This window comes from Dermacentor silvarum, chromosome 1 (assembly GCF_013339745.2).
Source record: "Dermacentor silvarum isolate Dsil-2018 chromosome 1, BIME_Dsil_1.4, whole genome shotgun sequence".
In the NCBI taxonomy this organism is placed as follows: domain Eukaryota; kingdom Metazoa; phylum Arthropoda; class Arachnida; order Ixodida; family Ixodidae; genus Dermacentor; species Dermacentor silvarum.
In genome coordinates, this window is record NC_051154.1 from 383,826,901 (window position 1) to 383,850,033 (window position 23,133).

Sequence of the window (23,133 nt, forward strand, 5' to 3'; positions counted from 1 at the left end):
GACGAAATACTGACGTAAGACGAGTAATTTGAGGTGATGAAGCGAGTGGATCGATTCGGAATTGATTCCAAACGCGCGGATAGATATGCTTGTGAGGGATGCCAAATAGACGATGCAAATTCTAGTTTTGGACGCACGAACGTTAGGTGTGCCAGTTTTTTAACCTCTGACGATGCAGTGTTCAAATTACGATGTAAATAGCCGAGCGTCCGTGAAGCATTGTAAGAAATAATTTCTATGTGGCTTTTCCATGACTGCGAAGGTGTCAAATGTATAGCGAGGTATTTGTATGCTGATGTGGTTTCCATAGGAATATTATTCATCGTGTAGGTTTTGGTAATGATAGTTTGCTTCCGATTAAATGCCATTGATTTGTACTTTTTGAGATTTAGCGGCATATGCCATTTGTTGCAACAGTCGTCAATGATATGTAGGTCAAGTTGTAATTGCAAGGAGTCTTCATAGGAGTTACTTGGATTATTAATGACACAGTCATCCGCAAATAGCCGTAGTTTTGTGGTAACGTCAGCTGGTAGGTCGTTAATATATATAAAAAATAACAGTGGTGATAACCCAGCGCCCTGGGGTACTCCTGAAGCGACGCCGGTTAACGGCGAGCGAGTGTTATTAGCTGAAGTGAATTGCTTGCGCCCATTGAGAAAGTGCTCGATCCATGAGATTAGGTTTTGTAGTAAGCCGAGGTTTGAGAGTTTAATAAGCAGTAGAGAATCAATTACACGATCGAATGCCTTCGAGAAGTATGTGAACGTGCATGTAATGTAAAAGGTCATGAGTGAACTCGGCGAACTGCTTGATAAAAACTTTAGGAAGCCGTGCTGGTTGTGGTAAAAGAAATTAATTGATTCTAGGTGAGTGAATAAATTTAAAGCTATTATGTGTTCCAGTAATTTTTAAGAAATTCAGGGAAATGGGGCAGTAATTACTAACGTTAGAGCGGTGGCCTGTTTTGAAAATAAGGATTATTTCCACTTTTTTCCAGTCGTCGGGCACGTGTCCCGAGTTTAATGATTGCGTAATTATTAAGTACAAAATTTTGGCTGATGGTGAAATAGTATTTTTTAGAAGCTTGCTGTTAATTTGGTCGCAGCCAGCAGATGACGATAGTTTTAATCCGTCAATTTGATTATGTGTACCCTGGACGGTAATGATTATTGCAGGCATTTCGTTTAAGGGGATGTTGGGGGCGTTTTCAACGGAAAAGCTTCTCAAGCTGCAAAATACTCATGAAAAATTATTATTGAGGGCAACAAGATCTATGTTGTTGGTGCGTAATTTAGTGGACAGTAGACGGCAGAATTGGTTAGGGTTTGATTGAAGTATTGAATGAAGGTCGGATGAGTAAAACTTGTCTTTTGCGTCCTTTAATTCTTTAAGATATGTGGCAGCACTCAGCCGGTACTTTTCCCACGTTTGTACATTGTTATTCCATGATGCCATTCTATATAGAGGTTTTTTCCTGTTCAAGAGAGACTTGAGACTTTTGGAAAACCAGGGGTTGTTGGAATCTAATTTAACAGTTATCGTTGGAATGTACTTATTTTTTAAATTGAGAAGTACGTTCTTGAATAACTCCCAGTTAGTATTAACGGATCGAGTCGTATACGAGTGCTCAAAACTGTCGCGGAAAATCCCAAGTTCATGCCTAATAGCGTCCAAATTTCCTCTATTGTAGTCAACAACTAGTTTATTCATAGGCGATCGCTTTTTGATCGGGAGTGAAATACAGATGTGCAAGAGATTATGGTCACTAATACCTGGTAACGTGTTGATTCCGGTAACATCATCAGGATTGGATGTTAATAAAAGGTCCAGTGTATTTTCGCCTCTAGTAGGGTGTGTTACAACTTGCTGCAGATTAAAGTCTTGCACTTTCTCGAGGAATTGTTCCGCTTCGTTAGACGGTGAACTGTTCGGGACGGAGAGCAAGGTCCAGTTGATGCCAGGGTAATTAAAATCACCGAAGAGGTAGATTGGTGCGCTGTATAACTGTGTTTTAATTTTAATAAGGCTCTTGGAAAGGTGATCGCAAAAGAACACCTGCCTATTGGGGAGGCCGATAGCAGATACGAAGGACCAATTGCTGTGCTTTCATTTGTCTCCGTACACGATGTGCTGTGAACGCAGACAAATGAAAATTTAAGGTGATCATCATGGAAGATAAGTGAAGGTGACAATGTGCTTCTTACAGCAATGAGGACGCCACCTCCTCTCTTACCACTCCTGTCATGTCGATATAGGGTGAAGTTTTGATAAGTGGGGGGAAACCTCGTGATCGGCTTTATCTGGATTCAACCACGTTTCAGTTAGCATGATAAAGGTTAAGACATACATTAGGCATTTTATTCCTATACACCGAAGAAATTGCACAACTTAGAACGCAAACTTTCAACTCGAAATTGTAATGATTGACCAGAAAAATGTGCTGAATAACATTGAAGACCGAAGTAAATGTCGGAAATTTGTTATTCTTGTCTTGCCTGAGAAAACCGACGCAAATTCCAATCGCCTGAAAGACAAAGTCTTTAACGATATTTTTCAGACTAAGTTTATAGTAACGGCTAGAAGTGTTAAGCGGGTGCACAGTATAGGTAGAAGGGAAACCACGGACAGTTAAACTTCTACGACTACAATGCGAAAATCAATGTATGCTACAAAATTGTGGAAACGAAAAGATTGCACCACTTCAATTATTCACTGCTACAGTGAGGACACTTTCAATAAGCGGCCGAATTTATGGCCTCACAGGAAACAATTCAAAGTACAAGACCGCACTATAACTCTAGACAATAAGACAACTTGTGCGTACATAATGACATCTAGATGTGGGTGAAGCTAATTCCAGGCCAGTGCAGCTAAGCCAAGCAGATTCTGCATCGACAGTTAATTGCCTCAAGGAACAGTCGTTCAGGGCTCTTACGATGCATGCGAGAAGCCTCCCTTAAGAAGCCTAATCATTTAGAAGATTTGTTATTAATGTTTTAGCGTTCTTAGGGTATATCACACACATTCCGGGGGCGGTCTCTTTTTTATTTCGATGTTTTCCCGCCTGCCTGATATTGCTGTTTGTGATTACTTTCTAATGTATCCTGTTGTTTTTGACTGCGTTGGCTTGTGCAATCTAAATGAAATATATCAACTATTCGTCTCCAGGTCATGGTCGTATTATACCACAGTTAGAGTTTCTTGAAAATACTGCAGTATATTCATTCATTGTGTTGGCAAAAATATTTACGCGGTCTTTAGAAACATTTGAACTCCCGGACTGTTGGAAGGTGGAGTAGGTGGTGCCGGTTTTCAAGTGAGGTAACACGCACAATCCAAACAATTACAGACCTGTATCATTAACCAGTGTACCTTGCAAACTTAGGGAGCATGTTATTTCCAGTGAAGTCGTAAAATTTTTGGAAAGCAACTACTTTTTTTGCCCTAACCAAGAGAGCTTCAGAAAAAAAAAGTCGTGCGAGACACAACTTTCCTTCACAAATGATCTAATATCTGCTGTAGACCGCTCACCTTTTGTGGATTGCGTATTTCTCGACTTCGCGAAAGCGTTTGCCTAATCTTGTCATTTGTTACTACTTTTGAAGCTAAGCACCCTTAACCTCACTTTTAAATATACCTGCCGCGATGGCTTAGCGGCTAGGCTGTGGCACTGCTAAGCGCGAGGTTACGGTTCCATTCTGAATAAGTTCAGAATGAAACCATCTCCCAGCCTCCATCGCCACGATCACTGACATCAATGTTTTCAAGGCAGCCATTGCCCATAAATATTTCTAACAGCGCTTCATTGTAACATTGTTTTATTTTTGTTATGATTGTTTAGCATATTCTACCCACTCCTGTTCATGTTTTGGCTTTGAGAGTGAGTGAGTGAGTGAGTGAACTTTATTGGGTCCACAATAGACGCGAGTAAAGTCGACGTCACCTGGCTAGGCCCACTCGGGGACCATCAGGTCAAACCTGATGGCCCTCTCGCGGGCCCTCTGGACTGCCAGCATTTGAGAGGTCTGATCCTGGGCCTTAATAAGCATCATCATTTCCTCTTGGGTGAAAGGGGGACCGGCAGATGCGCAGCCCCACAGGACATGCTCGAAATCCGCATAAGCACCACACAGGGGGCAGTCCGGGCTTGGGACTTTGAGAGAGCATAAATTTCATAATCTTGGCTTTGAGAGAGAATAAATTTCAAAAAAACATGCAGCCCGCAACTTGTGCCAGCGTTAACACACCGGTGCAATGACGCTTATGTTATATCGATTGGCTGGCTGCGAAGCGTATTTAGGGCTATAGAAAAAAAAAACATGAAGTAGGTGATTTGCGAGCACGTGCATGAATGAGTCCAGCAGTGGTTCTCTTCTGGCTTTCTGTGCGCTACTGCTCCGAAACTATGCTACAGAACAGGTGTTATTTGTCGCAATTGAAAGGAGGGCCTTGGTAAATGTACAGCTGGAAAATGTAGGCCATGTGGAAAGTGTGCCTGCGAAACCATACATCTGCGTTCTCTGTTGCTGCAGTACCTGCGTACAGTCAGCCTATATGCGAGCGAAGATGCTTCGGCAAGATATTTCTGCATTCTGTGACAGCAGGTACTTGAATTTCATTTTTAATCTTTCGTAATTCTGTTCTTTCTTTCTCTCATACTGCTATATAAAAATACTTGAATCAACGGGTCACTCCTCTGAACACGTCTTTCAAGAACAATGTAAGTTGACTAATGATTTTATCTCTAATAGAATGTCACAGTAATTCCCGCAAACTATGCATGTGGTTGGTATTGAAGGTTCTGTAGTTACCTCCCTGTAGTTAACTCCATATGCAGCCCTTCTTGAGCATAGTAATTTTATTAGACGTGGGACAATGCTTCTCTGAATACCAGAGCCAAATATTACTCACTTTCATGCTGCGGGGAAGGTAAAGTCGCGGTAAATATCGGTCATCCTTTCCTATGTTTTCGTCGAAGCCCCGCCATGTAAACTGCGCATTGTCAGTAGCTTAAAATTGGACGCCCACAATAATAACTAGAAACAAAAAAAAAAATACTCGATATCCCGGCCCTGCGTAAGTGGATGTTCAGCGTAGCGGTTGCAAAGCAACCACTACAATTTTTTTCGCTGCTTTGTTTTAGATTTCTTACACAATACTATAGGTGGTCCCCTTACAGTGTTTTCACTATGGAACCTTCTTCTGTACAATATCGTACCCACCTTTTTGCATGCATTTTAGCAGAATAAACATCAAACATCAAACAACTGCTGAGGGGGGTATGCAATGTTTTAGTGATTGTTGGCATGCTTCTTTTGAACTAGTTATTTATTTAAACGTATGGTGTTCTGTATGTTGTATCGGTGATTACAATGAATGTATGCACTGTTCGCTTCACTTTGCTGTGCACTTGTACCCTCTGCCCTACGGCGGTATGAGCCCTAGCATTTTTTGCTTGTTAACGAGGGTATGAACCATTGGATTTTTGTGCTTGCTTCTAGGGGTATGATCCATTGCTGATGATGATAGATGCTTGTATTGAGCTTGTTTTTTATTTAAACGTACGTTCTTCTGTACGTTGCATGCGTGGTTCCAATCAATGTATCCACTGTTCACTTCACTCCGCTGAGTGCTTGTAGCCTCTGCCTTACAGCGGTATGTATGAGCCATTACTTACGGGGGTATGAGCCATTGCTGACGATGATAAATGCTTGTTTGAGCTTGTTCTTTATTGAAACGTACGCTGTTCTGTACGTTGTATGCGCGATTCCAATAAATGTAGGCACTGTTTGCTTCACTTTGCTGATTGCTTGGAGCCTGTGCATTTCGAGGAGGATGAGCCATTGCATTTTTGGTTGCTTAGGGGGTATGACTCATTGCTGCTGATGATGATTTTTGTTCACGGATGGAACATGCCGACCACCCGGAGGCTAACAGCTTAGGTGTAAGTGACGTTTCGGTTCCTGCACGGGAGTTTTGTTCACAATGACGACGAACTAGTAGAAAATCAGATTATGTACGTTTCAAGACGTGGCGTAAATACCGTGCATACATGTGGGGAAAGTTGCCGTATTTGCGATTGAGTGTGCACTCAGTTTTCTGGATGATCAGAGATTGAAGATGAATTCGCGAAGCGAAATTGTTTTCTTGATCGATGATTCTTGCGTTGTCCCAACTGATTCCACGATTAGTCATTTCGGCGTGTTCGGTCAGTACGTTTGACGCTACGTACTTCTTTCTTGTTACTCTTTTGCTAGAAATTGCCTGTTTCGGCTACAAACACAATCGCATTCTTCGCAAGGGGTACTCTATATATCTCCCGGCAACCTTTCTAATAGAAAGTGTGTCTTTTACTTTCCCCAGAGCGTACCTCAGTTTCTGTGCCCGCAAGTGGGCGATGGGCCCGTTATATCCATTGAAAACCCGAGCCAAAGCCCGAAACGCCTTTTTATTTCAAATTTTAGTGATGGCGCCAAGCTTTCAACTACTTACAATGTCTCCTCACGACCAGGCGGATTTCCTTCTAACTATTCATTTCATAAAGTACACATGATGACACAAAGGGGACCTTATACGAATTTTTCCTGGATGTGTGAAAGCACCGCAATCACCAATAACATTATGAACTGCCACAGAAATGTCGGCAACGGTAACAATGTTCATGATACTTTACGTAATAAAAAATTATGAACTATGACGGTGTTGGAAATATCTGCACAAAAATTCAGTATCGTACTTCCCGTGTTAAGCAGCCGTCATCTGCGCAACTTCGGCAAGCCTGGTTAGAGCACCTGGGGGGCATCGCTTTGGTGCATTCCTTTGGGCACCGGTGCGTCGGTGTATGGGTCAAAGCCCATTTCACCCGTCAGGCGCTTTATCCGCCGTCGCAACGCGGTGCGCATTGTCGCGTAAGCAACACGACCGAGCCCGTACGGATTCTGGCATGGCGCATACACTGCGCGTCGGCCACAGATAAAACCCTACAGTTTTTTTAACTACTTTAAGACATTTAATCATGCAGGTCACGGCTACTACGTTCGGATGCGGCCATGACCATGTTTACCGCAACAGCTAGAGCAACAGTCATTGCTACTGCAGCATGTAAACTCAGTACTAACTCATCGTTTAGTTGAGGGACTGCCTCTGAGTTTGGCTTAGGTTCCTAAATAAGTTTAGCGTGTCGTAGACGCAAAAATCTGAAGTAGTGATGTTTATGTGAACATCAAAACCAGTGCGGGCACCGCCTCGCTGCGCCTTAGCCTCCGCAGGAGGAGTGGCAGAACCATGGCGGGGTTGAACGATGAACGGTGATTGCCAATAACTCTGCTAATAATGAACGCATTGAAACACTTTTTACTGCGAAATATTTAAAAACTAGTGTCCTTTATTTCCAGAATGAATTTTCCGACCACCGTAAGAAGTGTTGCAGGACCTCTTTAAGGCTGTTTCCGTGAAAACACTTTGGAAAGATAATTCATTTTGTTTTCCCCAAATGTAGTGCGACCATATCCGTTACAACCTATGTAGCATAAACACCGCTAAGACCATTTTGGTGGATGGGAATAAGCTGGGACAGCGTACTGAAGTGGGTCAGGTCATATATGACATTATTGGAATATAAAGCTAGCATAAAGCTTTGGAAAGATATCCGGAAGAACATGATGGCTTTCGCTCACTTGTTTCTAAAGTAGACAAACACCGCACTATATTTGTCTACCCTAGACAGAGTCCTTCATTCTGGCCTTTTTGTTTCACGTCCGAGGGAATGCAATTTACCCCGACACCAAGACAAATAAATATAAGTAATACATTCGCTAAGAAGTTCAATAATGTGGCGCGCATTACTAAGATGTTAACTGTTATGAATATAGACAATGGAGAGTGCTAACAAGCGCTCAGTAGCATGGAGGATGCTACAAGGCAATGCGCTGAAATCAGTGAGAATAAGCTGTACACAAGTCCAGAAAACAAAAACAGCACCTGCAACAAAAAGGCATACTGATACAAAACACGTCCGCAATACGCGGGCGCATTCGATGATGCTCGTCTAATGTGAGTGAGGTGTTTGTAGTATTCGGGACTAGGTAACAAACACAAGTACTGCTATATTTCAGCTTCTGTTATCATTGACGTGTCACATTGTTGACCATGCATCTGTGGCCATTTCGACGGCTGTTTTTGTCTGATCAACACGAACACGCATGGTTTCAACAATTCCTTCATCTTGTCATTGTAGTGCATTGCATAGTACCTGTATGGACATCATTGTTTGCTTTCTTTCGAGAAGTCTTTTTTGTACCACGTGTTTGTGTGTAGACGTAGAAATGTAATGAATTGACCATGTCCCGGCGTATACAAAGCTAAGAAAAAGTTCCGTTGTTCACTCGCGCTTTCTGTGTCTTGTACAGATTGGTGCGTGCTCCTAGTGTCGGTGAATGGTCAACGCAGCGGCATCCACTCGAAATATAAAGTGCATTTTCAATGTGTTGAAAGCGCGTGAAAGAGAAAGCGTAATTGCACCATACCTAATTCCAAAGACATGGTGTGTCATCATGCCAAAACCTACATCACAGAGTGAGGCGCAATACGGACACCTCAATGCAACCCGCTGCTGGGCTGAAACTACAACACGACAAGGTCGCGATAGGACTCGTCTGCATCCCACCGAACCAAACGGCATGTACTTCGACACCTCGAGGAGATTTGTAAGCAAGACTGGAAAGCATATTGTGGTTCTCTAGGTCCAAAAAATCCCTGTCGAAAACTTGGCTGGTTGCGTGGAGCCTTCAGACACTCATGAAATAATTGTGCCTTTTCCAAACCTGGCAATATAAAACAGTAGCGAAGGTCGCTGAAAATCGCAGTCAATTGCTCGTAGGCGCGTCCACCTCGCTGTTTTGTTTTCAAACTGCGCTTCATCTCCACTTGACGATGATGGCCTTTATGTTCGGTTTGCTATGCAATAGCTAGAACCCCGATTTCCGCTAAGTGGCGACACTCGGCCCCAGGAGGTGATGGAATCACCTATATTTTATATACTTCTTCTATTTAGATGTAGTTCCATGGGAACCCTGGACATGTTATATTGTGAGCTATATCATCTCAGCCACGAAGTGCGGGAGGTTGGGTCATTTAGCAATTCTATTAGGGACATGTGAAGTGTTTGGCTTCTGTAGCTCTAGTCCCTTGTACTCAGTTCGGCTGTTATACTCGCCTTAGCCAAGAACCAACTAGCTCAGATCTAATACAATGCTTGTTTTTTGCAGGCCAAATATTCAGAATTTAGAAGATAGCACAATACACCTGATACTTGGAGAGCTATTCGGTATGTCTCTCGGAAGCGTCACTTTAATGAATGCAGCTGAAGAAGAATGTGGCGGTATACTTTTAATCGAGTGCCCATACACGCCAACGCGCGCCAAAATTATAATAGACTTGACTAGTTGGTATAAATAGGATATTCGCTTTAGATTTATTGGGTACATTATATACGTGTATGTATATATATTTAAACACATTTCAGGTTACTTGCACATAATTTCGTAAAACAAACGTTGAGAACGTAAAGGAATGTTGCGCCTAATTATTTTTACAGCGAAGCTGTTAAGAGCTCAGTCTTCGATGGTCGTGTCCGCGTGAAGAAAAAAAACTCATTGACATTATGCTGTGTGTGCGAGTGAAAGCGCGCAAGGGACGCGCGCTTTTACGGGGAGCGAACGCACGGTGGAGGGCAAACGCGACTTTATTCGTTGCGCTAAAGGGCGTGGTGGGACGGGAGGGAGGAATGGAGGGAAGGCGACGTTTAGCTGCGGAACCAAATGCGTATCTTGCGACCGGGCGCAAGGGGAACTGGCGACTTAATCACCCACGCGAAAGGAGGAAAGCGGGAAGGCAGCGCGGGAGGGAGGGAGTGCGGCTTTTGCTCTGCGAGCAATTAACTGCGTACTTGTACTTTGCGCGGCGACGCGCGGTCACGCGCACCGTATCTTGAAAGCGAACTCCAACACGGCTCCTACCTTTGTATGCACTGTGCTTTTGCCGCTCAGTTTCCGTTGAAACGATAGACCGCATGAACCTTCGCTCACTGCTGCTGGCGCGCTTGCTCACGCCAGCGTTTTGACAGTGGTTGGGTGCGGTCATCGAGTGTGATCTATTCATGTTTGCGTATGCGCGTTGACACCATCCTTGTTAATTCAGTTAGTAAGCGAATGTGTCCGAGTTTATAAAGCCGATAAAACTACTATCCTTACTCCGTATAGCTCGCTACTACTTTGCTATCGCAATTGATGCTTCGCAACGCGCAGAACTGTTGTCGACGGTGACGGCGTCATACGCGCGCGGCGTTGGTGACGTGTTTATGATGAACGTGCCAACCTTTTTGTACACCCTATGGCGGTGTACCGTAGCGACCATAAGGCCATGGTCCCTGTGGTCACAAAATAAATGAAAACCACCGGATCATATATATTTCTCATTCTTTAATAGTTGAAATAACCAATTACACCATAACATCCTAATAGTCATAATTGGAAATACACAATTCGCACCATAGGACAGCTTCGCTGGTATTCCTTCTCCACCCTAGTGGAAGGGCTGACAGTTTTTTCAATAGAGATTACCTAGTGATGGGTAGATGCCATTTGTGTAGACTAGCTTCTTGTTCACCCAAATTCACAAAGCTCTTCGTTCGTAAGTTATATTATGAGAAGCGACCAGCCAATCGTAAAGATAAGTCTAGCATTCCGTTTGTCTGGAATTTGCTCGCACGAGCAAGTATAGCGTAAGAGCTATATATGAATACGAACCTGTGTTTTCATTGCTACAGTCCTTTAAGACGTAATAGTTCAGCGGAACTATTACGTCTTAACTTAAGCGGAACTTAAGTCCTTTAAGACGACGGCAGAAAGCTGTATTTCTGAGTAACGAAATACTTGAAAGCACGATACTCGCTTTAGCGTGTCCGTCTCATCCGTCCGTCTTTCGTTTTACTCCGTCTTCATCATTCACCTGCTATCGTCGTCTCCGCTTCACACCATCTGTTTATCTTCGGCTTCCCCATCATCATACGAAGATGAACACCAAAACTTTGCCCACCACACCCACTACATGTCACTCTTGCGAATCTACAATGACATTGCGTAAATGTACAGTTGAAGGCAAGACGCGCTAACCACTGAGCTATGTCGCCACAATTGCGCTTGCCACTTGCCACGCCCAGACTCTGAGAGGTCTGGGCGAGTATTTTTTAGAGAATATCCGGCAATGCTCTGCAGAAGTCGATGATGTGCACGTTACAAAATGTTGCTGTCCGTTGTGAGAGGCCAGCTGCTTGAATAACTGAAATCTGAGGTGATATTTCTTTCCATCGATGCGAAAGCATCAAATGGCCCATTGAGCGAAAAAAACTAGGGGCAGCTTCAAACTACTGGTGCGAAGACTGGGCAAACATTGAAGCTGGCGACCCCACCTAGCCTTATCTTGGTTAAACTAGCGAGTTTATGCTTCGAGACTCGGCCACGTTTTGCACAAAATCACCCCGGAATCATCGACAGCCCAAGGAGCAACGAACACTCGGACATTAAAGTATCTGGACGCTACTGGACGCTCAAACGCTTTTGCTCAGTTTCCGCGGGTACGGAACTCCGGGTCTTTGGGAATCACCGACGCTTCGCCATCGCTTCGGCGGTGCGATACTCGGGATCGGACCGAAGTCGTTTCACTCGCTCTCGAGTAGCGGCGCGGCGGCTTTCGCGCCGCGCTTCCTCTTCTTCTGGAGTGACGCTCTTCTTCAGCCACCCCATCTTCGCGGCGATGTGCTCGGCGTGGAGACGGCGGAGAATTGGTGTCGTCGCGGCGGCGACGCGGAGCAACATATCCCGTGGGTCGGCGCAGTGAAGTCACGGCTTAGCTCCATGTCTGCGCAGCCGCGGCCACCACTCCGCAGGGCGCGGTGACGTCATGGCTCGGCAAACCTAAGGCGAAGCCATGCAGCGCGCGCGATGACGTCATGGCTGACGCAGCTGTGACAAGGCTCGGCGCGGTCGGCGCAGCTGGGGCGAAGCGTTGCTAGGCGACGCTTTTTGACGTCATGGCCAGGCGGAGGCTTTGCGGCGTACACTGAACGGACCATCCTCGAGCTTAAATAGCTTCGCTAATTCACAGAGGTATGTGCCATTGCGATTGGACCCTTTCTGCGCTACCTCCAGGATCGGCCCACATTTCTTGTTTGCACTACGCGGCCTAACCAAGAGCTTAAACAGCTCCGCTGTTAAAAGCCCATCTCTGTAGCAGCGAAGCGGCACCTAAATTCCCATTGGCTCCGACCCTACGTCACGGGTGCACTTCGATGGAGCACAGGGGGCGAATCGGAACACCTGCTGCCGCCTTAGCGTGCCGGGTATTGCGTAAGGGGAGAGGGCATCGCCGCGACGCCACGTGACCAGCACGTTTCGACGGAGCAGATACGGAGACGCGACGCCGTGCGGCGAGACGGGTTGTCGTCGGCAAGGCAGTCGCGAGACGTGCGCGTCCGGGTGCCGTCGTCTCGCACTCGTAGCCAGCGCGCGTCCCGTTTCTCTCTCTCTCTCTCTCTCACCTCTACTAGCCTTAGCTGCCCTGCTGGCCTTGGTGGTCGCTGCTGTTTTCTCGGTCTCTCGTCGCGCAGGGTGTCGGTGGCATGTGACATCCTTGATTTCTCAGCAATATCGTCCACATGATTCCGGTCTTTAGTCAGCATGCTCAAGTAGAAAGTGTACACAGAAAAAAATAATAATAACCTGCACCAATTTAATCGGAAAACTCGACAACATTCCCCATAGCAAAACTCGAAAACATTACTCGCAGCGGAAAACTCGAAGGACCACTGAGCGGCGTTCAGTTGGACATCAATGCTTTCGCATTCGCAACTCATACGAAGTGCTTAGACGTCCTCAGATTTGCAGATGTCTTACTTCTATTACACACACAAAAGTAAATAAAACAATTCATCTCCGTGTTTGAAAAAGGATCCGACTGTCTAGGTAGTACCCGTAGATTCCCTGATAAGTGTGCGATATTTATGTCCTTTGCAGAATTTTCGGAAGCACACGGCGTATAAATGAAGGTTTTCGTTACTGAATCGTTAATAATATGAACCGACTGAAAAGTGTGCAACGTGTTGTATATCATATGAATTTACATGTGCCCTGGTACTTGAAATATTCCGCACGATGGTATAAGCAAAGCAAGGCTGAAGTTGATTCGCCAGAGAACTGTCCATGATATTTGTGAGCAACTATAAGTTTGCAGAAACATTAAAGCAGAAATTTCATCATGCAAGTCCACATGCATAATTTAAAAACAATTCATTATTTTATGCCGTATACTTCGCGGCCAATCCCTCAAACAGAAAGGCAGCATTGAGCTGGCAATAAAAAGTTCGTTGAGCTGCCCCTTCGTAAGATGGCATCTGCGCGCTATGATATTTACTGTATATAGCTTTCATGCCGTGCATAACTGATGACGTATTAGGCCTTTGGTGCGGTTGTTCTCGCGGTATTGAATGTCGCACTGAAATTTCGCGTGCCACATCTGGCTACTTTCTAACGCTATCTGAAGGCTAAGCACGAAGATTGACCGACTGCTCGCAGGATAGTGTCTCTCGGAATGTACTAAGGATGTGGCAGAAACGGAGGAGAATGCTGCTCTACTTTTTCGATAAAAAATAACATTGATACTTGGAGAAACAGGTGACGTCATGTATAGCGCTGATATATACAGGCTGTCCTGACTAGCATGCACCTAGCTGGAGAGAAGCAAGGTAATGTTGTTTGCCATCGCTTGCAGATAATCATGTTAGTCTTGCATTCCGTCTAATTTCTAAATGAGAAAATTGTACTACACCATGAAAAACTCGCGTTACAGCTTTCTGTTGCTAGCTCAATACGTGCTACATAAAAGTGGTTTTCCTAGCGCGAAAGAAGCCCGCGACTACACGCAAGATTGCCGCGCGACTGGCCCCACGAGGCACTTTGCCTGTATTCGCGGGCTCCTTTCGCGGCCTTCCGCTTTCGCGGGTCACTAGAAAAGGAAATTATTATCAGGATGTAATGTGACGTGTGAATAAAATATGTGCACCAAGAGGTTACATGCGATGAAGGTTAATTAGATTGGACGATATGTCGAAGGATCTGCGCGTTCACCAGACTTGAATACTGGTACAGCCTTACTTATTTTTCAATCACTAGAAAGGGAACTGTTTTCATTTGACTGCCAGAAAACAGCTTGCATGTAGCGGTTGGTTTTTAGCTTTGTGCCTTTTATTATCACAGCGGCTATAATATCTGGTCCTGGAGCACTTGAAGTTTTGAGGTTTTCAGTGAGCTTGATTTATTGATTAATGGGTTTCCGTGGCGCGAGGGCCAATTCTGGCCAAAGAGCGCCAAACACACGGTGCGAGAAGTTGACAATGTACAGCCTCCCGCATTTTTAGCTATATCGCGCGAGGACACTATAATATGTTCGTACGTCGCCCTGAAGGGAACATGGCATTAGACTATTCTTGCACAGGAGAGGGATTAGTGCACTTGAGAGTACTTCTGGCGGTCTCGCTGATTATCGCAGCTTAAAGACGCTAAAATGACGCGTGATGGACGCTCGCGCGATATAGCTAACAATGCGGGCGGCTGTACATGATGTCAAGGATGTAACGGGGCTGTGAAGAGGGCTAAAATCAGTCGATGTATATATGCGTATAATATGTATGTGCTAACAATGTGTCAATAACCAGGAAGGTGAGCTATGGCCACAAAATATATGTTAAGAGGTGATAATGAAAGAAAGATGTGAGAATATGCAAGCAGCATTAATGCCTGACCCGGGCCTTTGGGAGCAAGGGCCAGGAAGCATGTGCTTTAATTATTTCTAATACCACAGCAGAATCTATTATGAAGCCGACTTGCATGTATAACATGCAGTACACGTACATCATTTAAAAAGCTCAGACAAATTTATTGTCCAAGAGCGGGTCAATTCCTACAAGCATTGCTGTGTATGGTGGAATTTGTTCACGGTGTGGTAAGCGAAACTGTATTTTTTTTCCCGTGAGATTCTAGTTCGTGACATTTCAGCAACACATGGAGGACAGTCAACGTCGCGCCATATTTACCACAGATAGAGGGCTCACCAGCGGTCAATAGGTATGAATGTGAGCTATGAGTGTGGCCGATTCTATATTCACCGATGATAACCTAGATTCATCGTATTTTAGATATAGGTGGCCATGTTCCTTGCTGTGGTTTAATGACATGCAACTTATATAATATTTCAGTGTCCCATAAGCGCTACCAATAGCTCCGGAGCTTTTTCCGCAAGAAAGGGTTCAAGTCTAACGCAGCAACAGCTATAGATGTTTCTGGGTCTTGTCGCTGTAGACCGGGTGGTTTCGTCTGCAAGTACTTTGCCCCCAACACTTCTAAGTTCAGGCACCCAGCATGTTATGATACGCCGTTTAGAGATACAGCTTGTAGGAAGGAGTGAGTAAAAGATCATTAAGTACAGGATTTTTATGTTTAATGAGCGACCGTATGGATCTTACGACACTTAAAGAGACAGTGAATATAGTAGCTTCTTTCATCATCATCAACATCATCATCAGCTTATATTTTTATGTCCACTGCAGGACGAAGGCCTCTCCCTGCGATCTCCAATTACCCCTGTCTTGCGCTAGCGTATTCCCACTTGCGCCTGCAAATTTCCTAATTTCATCCTCCCATCTGGTTTTCTGCCGACCTCGACTGCGCTTCTCTTCTCTTGGTATCCATTCTGTAACCCTAATGGTCCACCGGTTATCAATCCTACGCATTTCATGGCCTGCCCAGCTCCATTTATTCGGCTTAATGTCAACTAGAATATCGGCTATCCCTGTTTGTTCTCTGATCCACACCGCTCTCTTCCTGTCTCTTAACGTTAGTCCTAAGATTTTTCGTTCCATCGCTCTTTGTGCGGTCCTTAACTTGTTCTCGAGCTTCTTTGTTAACCTCCAAGTTTCTGGCCCATATGTTACCACCGGTAGAATGCAATGATTGTACACTTTTCTTTTCAACGACAGTGGTAAGATCCCAGCCAGGATTTGGTAATGCCTGCCGTATGCACTCCAACCCAATTTTAATCTTCTGTAAATTTCTTTTTCGTGATCAGGGTCCCCTGTGAGTAATTGACCTAGATAAACGTACTCCTTTACAGACTCTAGAGGCTGACTGGTGATCCTGAATTCTTGTTCCCTTGCCAGGCTATTTAACATTATCTTTGTCTTCTGCATATTCATCTTCAACCCAATTCTTACACTTTCTTGATTAAGATCCTCAATCATTTGTTGTAATTCGTCTCCATTGTTGCTGAATAGGACAATGTCATCTGCAAAACCGAAGGTTGCTGAGATATTCGCCGTTGATCCTCACTCCTAAGCCTTCCCAGTCTAAGAGCTTGAATACTTCTTCTAAGCATGCAATGAATAGCATTGGAGAGATTGTGTCTCCTTGCCTGACCCCTTTCTTGATAGGTAACTTTCTACTGTTCTTGTGGAGAACCAAGGTAGCTGTGGAATCCTTGTAGATATTTGCTAAGATATTCACGTATGCCTCCTCTACTCCTTGATTACGCAATGCCTCTATGACTGCTCGTATCTCTACTGACACAAGCCTTTTCATAATCTATGAAAGCCATGTAGAGAGGTTGATTGTACTCCGCAGATTTCTCGATTACCTGATTTATGACATGGATATGATCCATCGTAGAATATCCCTTCCTGAAGCCAGCCTGTTCTCTTGGTTGGCTGAAGTCAAGTGTTGCCCTGATTCTATTGGAAATTATCTTCTTTAGTAGCTTCTTTAGTCTTCGTTTTATTGATGGTTTTGATAGCTGCCAATACTGCATACGCCTCGGCTATGTATATTCTAGTTTCAGGATTCAGAACATCCGATTCAGAGAGGGATGGGCGAAGTGCTGCAGAAGACACATTTGCATGTGACTACCGTGACGCATCAGCATAATATTCCGGGCACGAGCACTTTGCGTGGAGTTTGAGCAAGTGCAATTTAATGTGTGTCTCCGGGGCATGCTTTGTGACCGAGAAAAATGACATGTCACAATCTATGCGCTGCTAGTGCCATGGTGGTAACAGCTTTGTAGGAGGCATCAGGGAATGTTCAAAAAGTGGACATCCATTTCTTCACAAGAGATTTCTCGGACGTAGCGAGAAGGACTCTCTTGCTGTAGATCGGTTATGATAGAGTCTGGCAGCGGTCATATCATTTATGGAGGTGTTCACTGTTTGCATGTACCCAAAGAAAATATCTAAAACTTCAATATAAGCGGTCTAGGTGAAGAGACGTGTCACAAAGGAGCGCGTAATCCAAGCGCGCGCCGAGTGTCGCGCAAGCCAGCGAAAGAACACGCCGGCCCCGCGGCAACTTCAACAGAGGGGGAGAGCGCATACGCCTCAAGCAACAACGCTAACAACGGCGCCGAAACGTCTGGAAGAGACTCGACGAAGCGACGTTAACCGGAGAGAGAGAGAGCACACGTTCGCGCCGAGACACGTTCTCACCCGGCGAGTCGACAGACATTACTACCGCGTGAGCATACACCAACAGGATGAGTCATCACCCCCCCCCCCCCTCGAGAATGTTCCGACAGAGGCGGTCGAAAGTACGAGAAAAGAGTAGAAGCTTCCCAAGCTTGGCCATGCTTCGAGATCACGACACCGATAAGAATGTTCGAGAACGCCTGTGGAAGCTATATAACCGCCGTGGGAAAATCAGATGGTGGAATCCAGGAATTCAGGAGTTCGAGAGTTCAGTCCGCACCGGTGAAGTGATGTAACGTGAAGACCGAGCGTCTGCGGAAGAAGGGGATTCCCCGGCAAGCCAGTCGACGAGTTCATCGAGCGTCTGCATTTCCGGAAGAAGTTCTTTCTTCGAGATTTGCTCGAGCTACGCCGAGATCGTCTGACTCCAAGACCAACCAACACTGGTGAATACGAATGGCCACTTAGTGTTCCTATTAGTTTTGTACGTTACGTGTTAGACTCTTAGTGCTTGTTGTGAATTATTTTATTGTGTTTGTTAGTACCCATCTGATTTGTATTGTGTTGTGTCTAGCCTAAGTGTGCAAGTGTGTGTGTAACTGCATTGTGTGAAGAATATATTTTGTTGTGTTTTGACAACTCTGGGCTCTGACTCGGTCTTTGGACAGCAACCGGCGTTCGCTGGTGCACCAGAGGGCCCATTCTTAATTGTCCTTGCTTTCGTGGGATTATTTTCGGAGGCTGATAAGTCGGCTTTGGAATTTGGTCCGGCGTCTGTGCCTCGTTCACCGGGGTCTGTGACAATATTTCTGGCGTCCGCGACAAGGACCTTTCTGGTGCAAATTGTGTGTCCATAGTAGGGAGAAACAGCCTAGGGTCGTTTACATTGCCATTGTAAACGATTTTGAGTGTTGCACCACGTTTTGTGAACTTGTGTGCAGAGAGCAGTTCGACAGTTGAAATCTAGGCAGATATTTTTTGCACGCGGCTAGATTTTTGAAGGGCGTCATGGATCTCGAGAAATTAGTTGCCCTTGGTGAGAAGATGGGTCTTTCCGGAGCGGAACTACGGAAGTGGGTTAGCCAGAAGGAAAAAGAAGCTTTAGAAAGAGAGAGAGGCTAGCGGCTGAAAGGGCCAAAGCAGAAAGAGAAGCAAAGGAGCGAGAAAGAGACGGGATGGATCGAAAAGAAGAAAGAGAAGCGAAGGAGCGACAGATAAAAGAAGAAAGAGAGGAGAGGGAGCGACAGAGGGAAGCTGAAATAGCTGAGAGAGAAAGACAAAGACAGCACGAGTTAGAACTCGAACGACTTCGTTTGCAGCAGCGCACACACGCTCCCGCTCAGGCAAGGGTCGATAGCACTGAAAGGGAAGAAACTAGCTTCCGTCTGAACCCAAGCAAACTGCTTGTGGCATTCGATGAAAGAAAAGATGATCTGGATTCTTACTTGCACAGATTTGAGACAGTTGCTAAAAGCCAGAATTGTCCAGAGGATCAATGAGCCACTGCATTGAGCACCTGTTTGAGTGGCGAAGCACTTAGTGTGTACGGTAGGCTGGCGCCAACCGATGCCTCTAATTATGGAAGGGTGAAAGCCGCTTTACTGAAGAGATTTAGGTTCACCGTAGAAGGTTTCCGAGACAAGTTTAGGACTGGAAAGCCCGCCGATGGCGAGACTGCCACGCAATTTGCCGCGCGGCTCAGCCACTATTTTGATAGGTGGACCGAACTTTCAGAGACTGCACAGGAGTATGGTGCGCTTAGAGAGCTTCTGATCAAGGAGCAATTCCTCATCAGTTGTCACCCGAGGCTGTCACTGTATCTGAAAGAAAGGAAAGCTAAATCGCTTCAAGATATGTTGGAATTGGCAGACCAATTTTTGGAAGCACAGGGAGGCACCAATCTCTCGAAGATCAGAAAAGAGGAGCCAGGGGACGCAAAGAAACCGACATCCGATGAAAGGAGAAACCCTCAGAAGCCTGTCCCGAGATGTTATCTTTGCAACCGACTGGGCCATCATGCTAGCAATTGTCGGACCAATATTACGCGCCCCAATGATGTCAAATGTTTTAAATGTGGGCGAACGGGGCACAAAGCCGATTCATGTCGCAACGGAGTGAAGGAAACTCACCAAGCATCCTGTGTGTATGCCCCGCCAAAAACATCAAGAAGAAGGCATAAACGACGGCTTTGTAGAACTTCGAGACCGAAAAAGAATTCCGGTCGTTAATGCGGTGATAACACAACGCCCAGAATTTCCTGTAAAAGGAATGCCTGTACTTGCGTGGAAAATTGCAGGAAAATAAGTCACGGTGTTACGAGATACCGGCACCAGCACAGTGATCGGGCGAAGGGACTTAGTCAAAAGACAAAGAGCTCACGAGTGAAACCAGTCTAGTTTACCTGGTCGATGGTACAGCTAGGAAACTTGCCGAAGCCAAGATTGAGGTCGAGACACCCTACTACAGTGGCAGTATAACTGCTCTTTGTATGGACAGCCCACTGTACGACCTAATTCTAGGGAACATCGAGGAAGTTCGCGCCCCAGACGATCCGAAACCTTTGGAAGAAGAGTCGAAGATCGAACCCTCGACGATTGGAGAAGCTCGCGGGAAACCATTCACTGCTGACGAGAACAACGCGGCAGCTGTCTTCCAAATTCGAGCGAAGGCCCAGGCAAGACCTTTCCAGCCCCTTTCCACGCCCAATTCCGAAAATAAATCGACCGGGACTCATAACCAAGTCAAACACCAACATCGAAAAACCAAGGACAGGAAATTTAAATTTAAGAACCGTTGACGATTATGTGAGGTGAAAAGTGTTTTGGTTGAGTGCACCGAGTGTTTGTTTATGTATCATGTTTATGTATTTGTTTGTGTTCTGTAAACTACCCTGTCATCGTTTTGTATACTTGTTCCACATGTTATATTTCAAATGTTTGCCTTGTTACGCGAGATATGTATTATTGTATAGTACAAGTGTACATGTTACGCGAGAGATGTGTTATTGTGTAATGCAAGTGTACCTGTGTGACTTTTGTTTGTATTCGATGTATCGCGAGTGACGTGGTGATTTGTGGTGGACTGATTTATGGACTTACGGACTCGTGTGTAGTGGATTCTTGTGCGCGCTTCTTTTGTGTTTGGGGGGCAGTGTCACTGTGGGGGGCAGTGTCAAAGTGGGGGGCAGTGTCACAAAAGAGCGCGTAATCCAAGTGCGCGCCGAGTGTCGCGCAAGCCAGCGAAAGAATACGCCGGCCCCGCGGCAACTTCAACAGAGGGGGAGAGCGCATACGCCTCAAGCAACAAAGCTAACAACGGCGCCGAAACGTCTGGAAGAGACTCGACGAAGCGACGTTAACCACAGAGAGAGAGAGAGAGAGCACACGCGCGCACCGAGACACCTTCTCACCCGGCGAGTCGACAGGCATTACTATCGCGTGAGCATACACCAACAGGATGAGTCATCACCCCCCCCCCCCTCGAGAATGTTCCGACAGCGGCGGTCGAAGGTATGAGAAAAGAGTAGAAGCTTCCCAAGCTTTGGCCATGCTACGAGATCACGACACCGATAAGAATGTTCGAGAACGCCTGTGAAAGCTATATGACCACCGTGCGAGAATCAGATGGTGGAATCCAGGAATTCAGGAGTTCGAGAGTTCAGTCCGCACCGGTGAAGTGATGTAACGTGAAGACCGAGCGTCTGCGGAAGAAGGGGATTCCCCGGCAAGCTAGTCGACGAGTTCATCGAGCGTCTGTATTTCCGGAAGAAGTTCTTTCTTCGAGATTTGCTCGAGCTACGCCGAGATCGTCTGACTCCAAGACCAACCAACACTGGTGAATACGACTGGCCACTTAGTGTTCCTATTAGTTTTGTACTTTACGTGTTGGACTCTTAGTGCTTGTTGTGAATTATTTTATTGTGTTTGTTAGTACCCATCTGATTTGTATTGTGTTGTGTCTAGCCTAAGTGTGCAAGTGTGTGTGTAGCTGCCTTGTGTGAAGAATATATTTTGTTGTGTTTTGACAACTCTGGGCTCTGACTCGGTCTTTGGACAGCAACCGGCGTTCGCTGGCGCACCAGAGGGCCCATTCTTAATTGTCCTTGCTTTCGTGGGATTATTTTCGGAAGCTAATAAGTCGGCTTTGGAATTTGGTCCGGCGTCTGCGCCTCGTTCACCGGGGTCTGTGACAAGACCACTCAATTAGCTCAATGTAGAGACTCTGTATAGGACTTGTCCTGAACGCGCGGTTGCGAGGCAGATGCCGAGATTGTGAACAGTGTCTAGAATTTTTTTTTGAACTTGGCGTTGCGAATATATAGATTATAACACCGTAGACAAGGCGGAAGTGGTCAAGACTCTCATGCAAGTTTAGGAGATATTTACGATCACACTACCCCATGTTATCCGCGACAGAAATGTCTTAAGACATTTCATCCTGATATACTTAAGATGAGGAATAATCTAGAATAATTCCTATAAACTTAGTTCGCTGTGAGCAGCGAACATATCCCCATTGATTGCAATACTTGGCACTGGTGTTACTCCTCTCTTGTTTGTAAAGAGTACGCAAGTGCTTTTCTGGGTACTTACTTTGAATCCATTTTCATTTGCCAATTGAGACAATTTATATAATCCAAGCTGCACCTGCCCTTTGCAAATAGCAACAAAGAGTGTGGATGCAGCTAAGCACTCCGCCTTGCGGTACGCCAGTCTGTTGATGAATGGTCTAGAAAAAGCATTGCGAACTCTTACGCGGAGTGTGCGGTCAGACAGGAAGCTTTCAATAATGTTAAACATGCGAACGCGGACACCCAGTGCCGACACATGTAACATTCCGAAGCCCCATGTGATATCGTAGGCGTTCGCGATGTCTAAAAAAGCAGATAAGGGTATTGTTTAGGAATGGAGGCGTCCCTGATATTTGCCTCAATGTGGAGTTGATGGTTAGCTGTTGATCTGTCCTCCCTGAAACAGCATTGATGTGGACCGAACAGTTCATTGCTCTCCAGAAAGTGCAGCAGGCGCCGTCTTACCTTCATTTCGAACAGCTTGCAGAGGCAGCTCGTCAGTGCTGTAGGCCTATAACTGGTGGATAATGACGGGACCATTGCCCTCTTTGAGAAGTGAAATTATACCAGCTTCTTTCCAAGCAGACGGGATATACCCTGAATACCAAATGGCGTTTAAACTGGAGAGTTTTTTTGGTTTGATCATATCGTGGAGTAGAGCTCATACAACAGTTCACGGAAGCCTGGATCTCGGTTAAGTTAAATGGACGGTTGTACGCCTCATTTGGTGCGCATTTCTGTTCCAAAGATTGTCCATCTGCTCGCTCTTTGTTCCTGAATAGTGAGAAGAACTAGAAATGTGTTGAAAGCGTGCACACAAAAAATATGCCTTGTCTTCTAAACTATGTCATTCACTATTTACCAAAGGCATTGGGTTCTACTGCCGGCCTTTTATGCTATTAACTTTATTTCATACTTTTCTCACGTGTGTATAAGAGTTTAAACCGTAAATTTATTTTTGACAACTTTCTCGCCTAGCCTCTTGACGCATCCTTCT

General features: G+C 45.4%; 1 protein-coding gene across 2 annotated transcripts in view; it reads left to right on the top strand.

Moving 5' to 3' along the window:
- Window positions 1–4,504: 4,504 nt before the first annotated feature.
- Window positions 4,505–23,133, top strand: part of LOC119446051 (arylsulfatase J-like) — a 152,470-nt gene continuing 133,841 nt past the window's right edge. For both annotated transcript variants that reach the window (XM_049660625.1, XM_049660624.1), the window contains exon 1: window positions 4,505–4,607. In XM_049660625.1, the coding sequence (XP_049516582.1) occupies window positions 4,558–4,607 (50 nt within the window). In that variant the 5' untranslated portion in view covers window positions 4,505–4,557. The remainder of the gene's footprint in view (window positions 4,608–23,133) is intronic.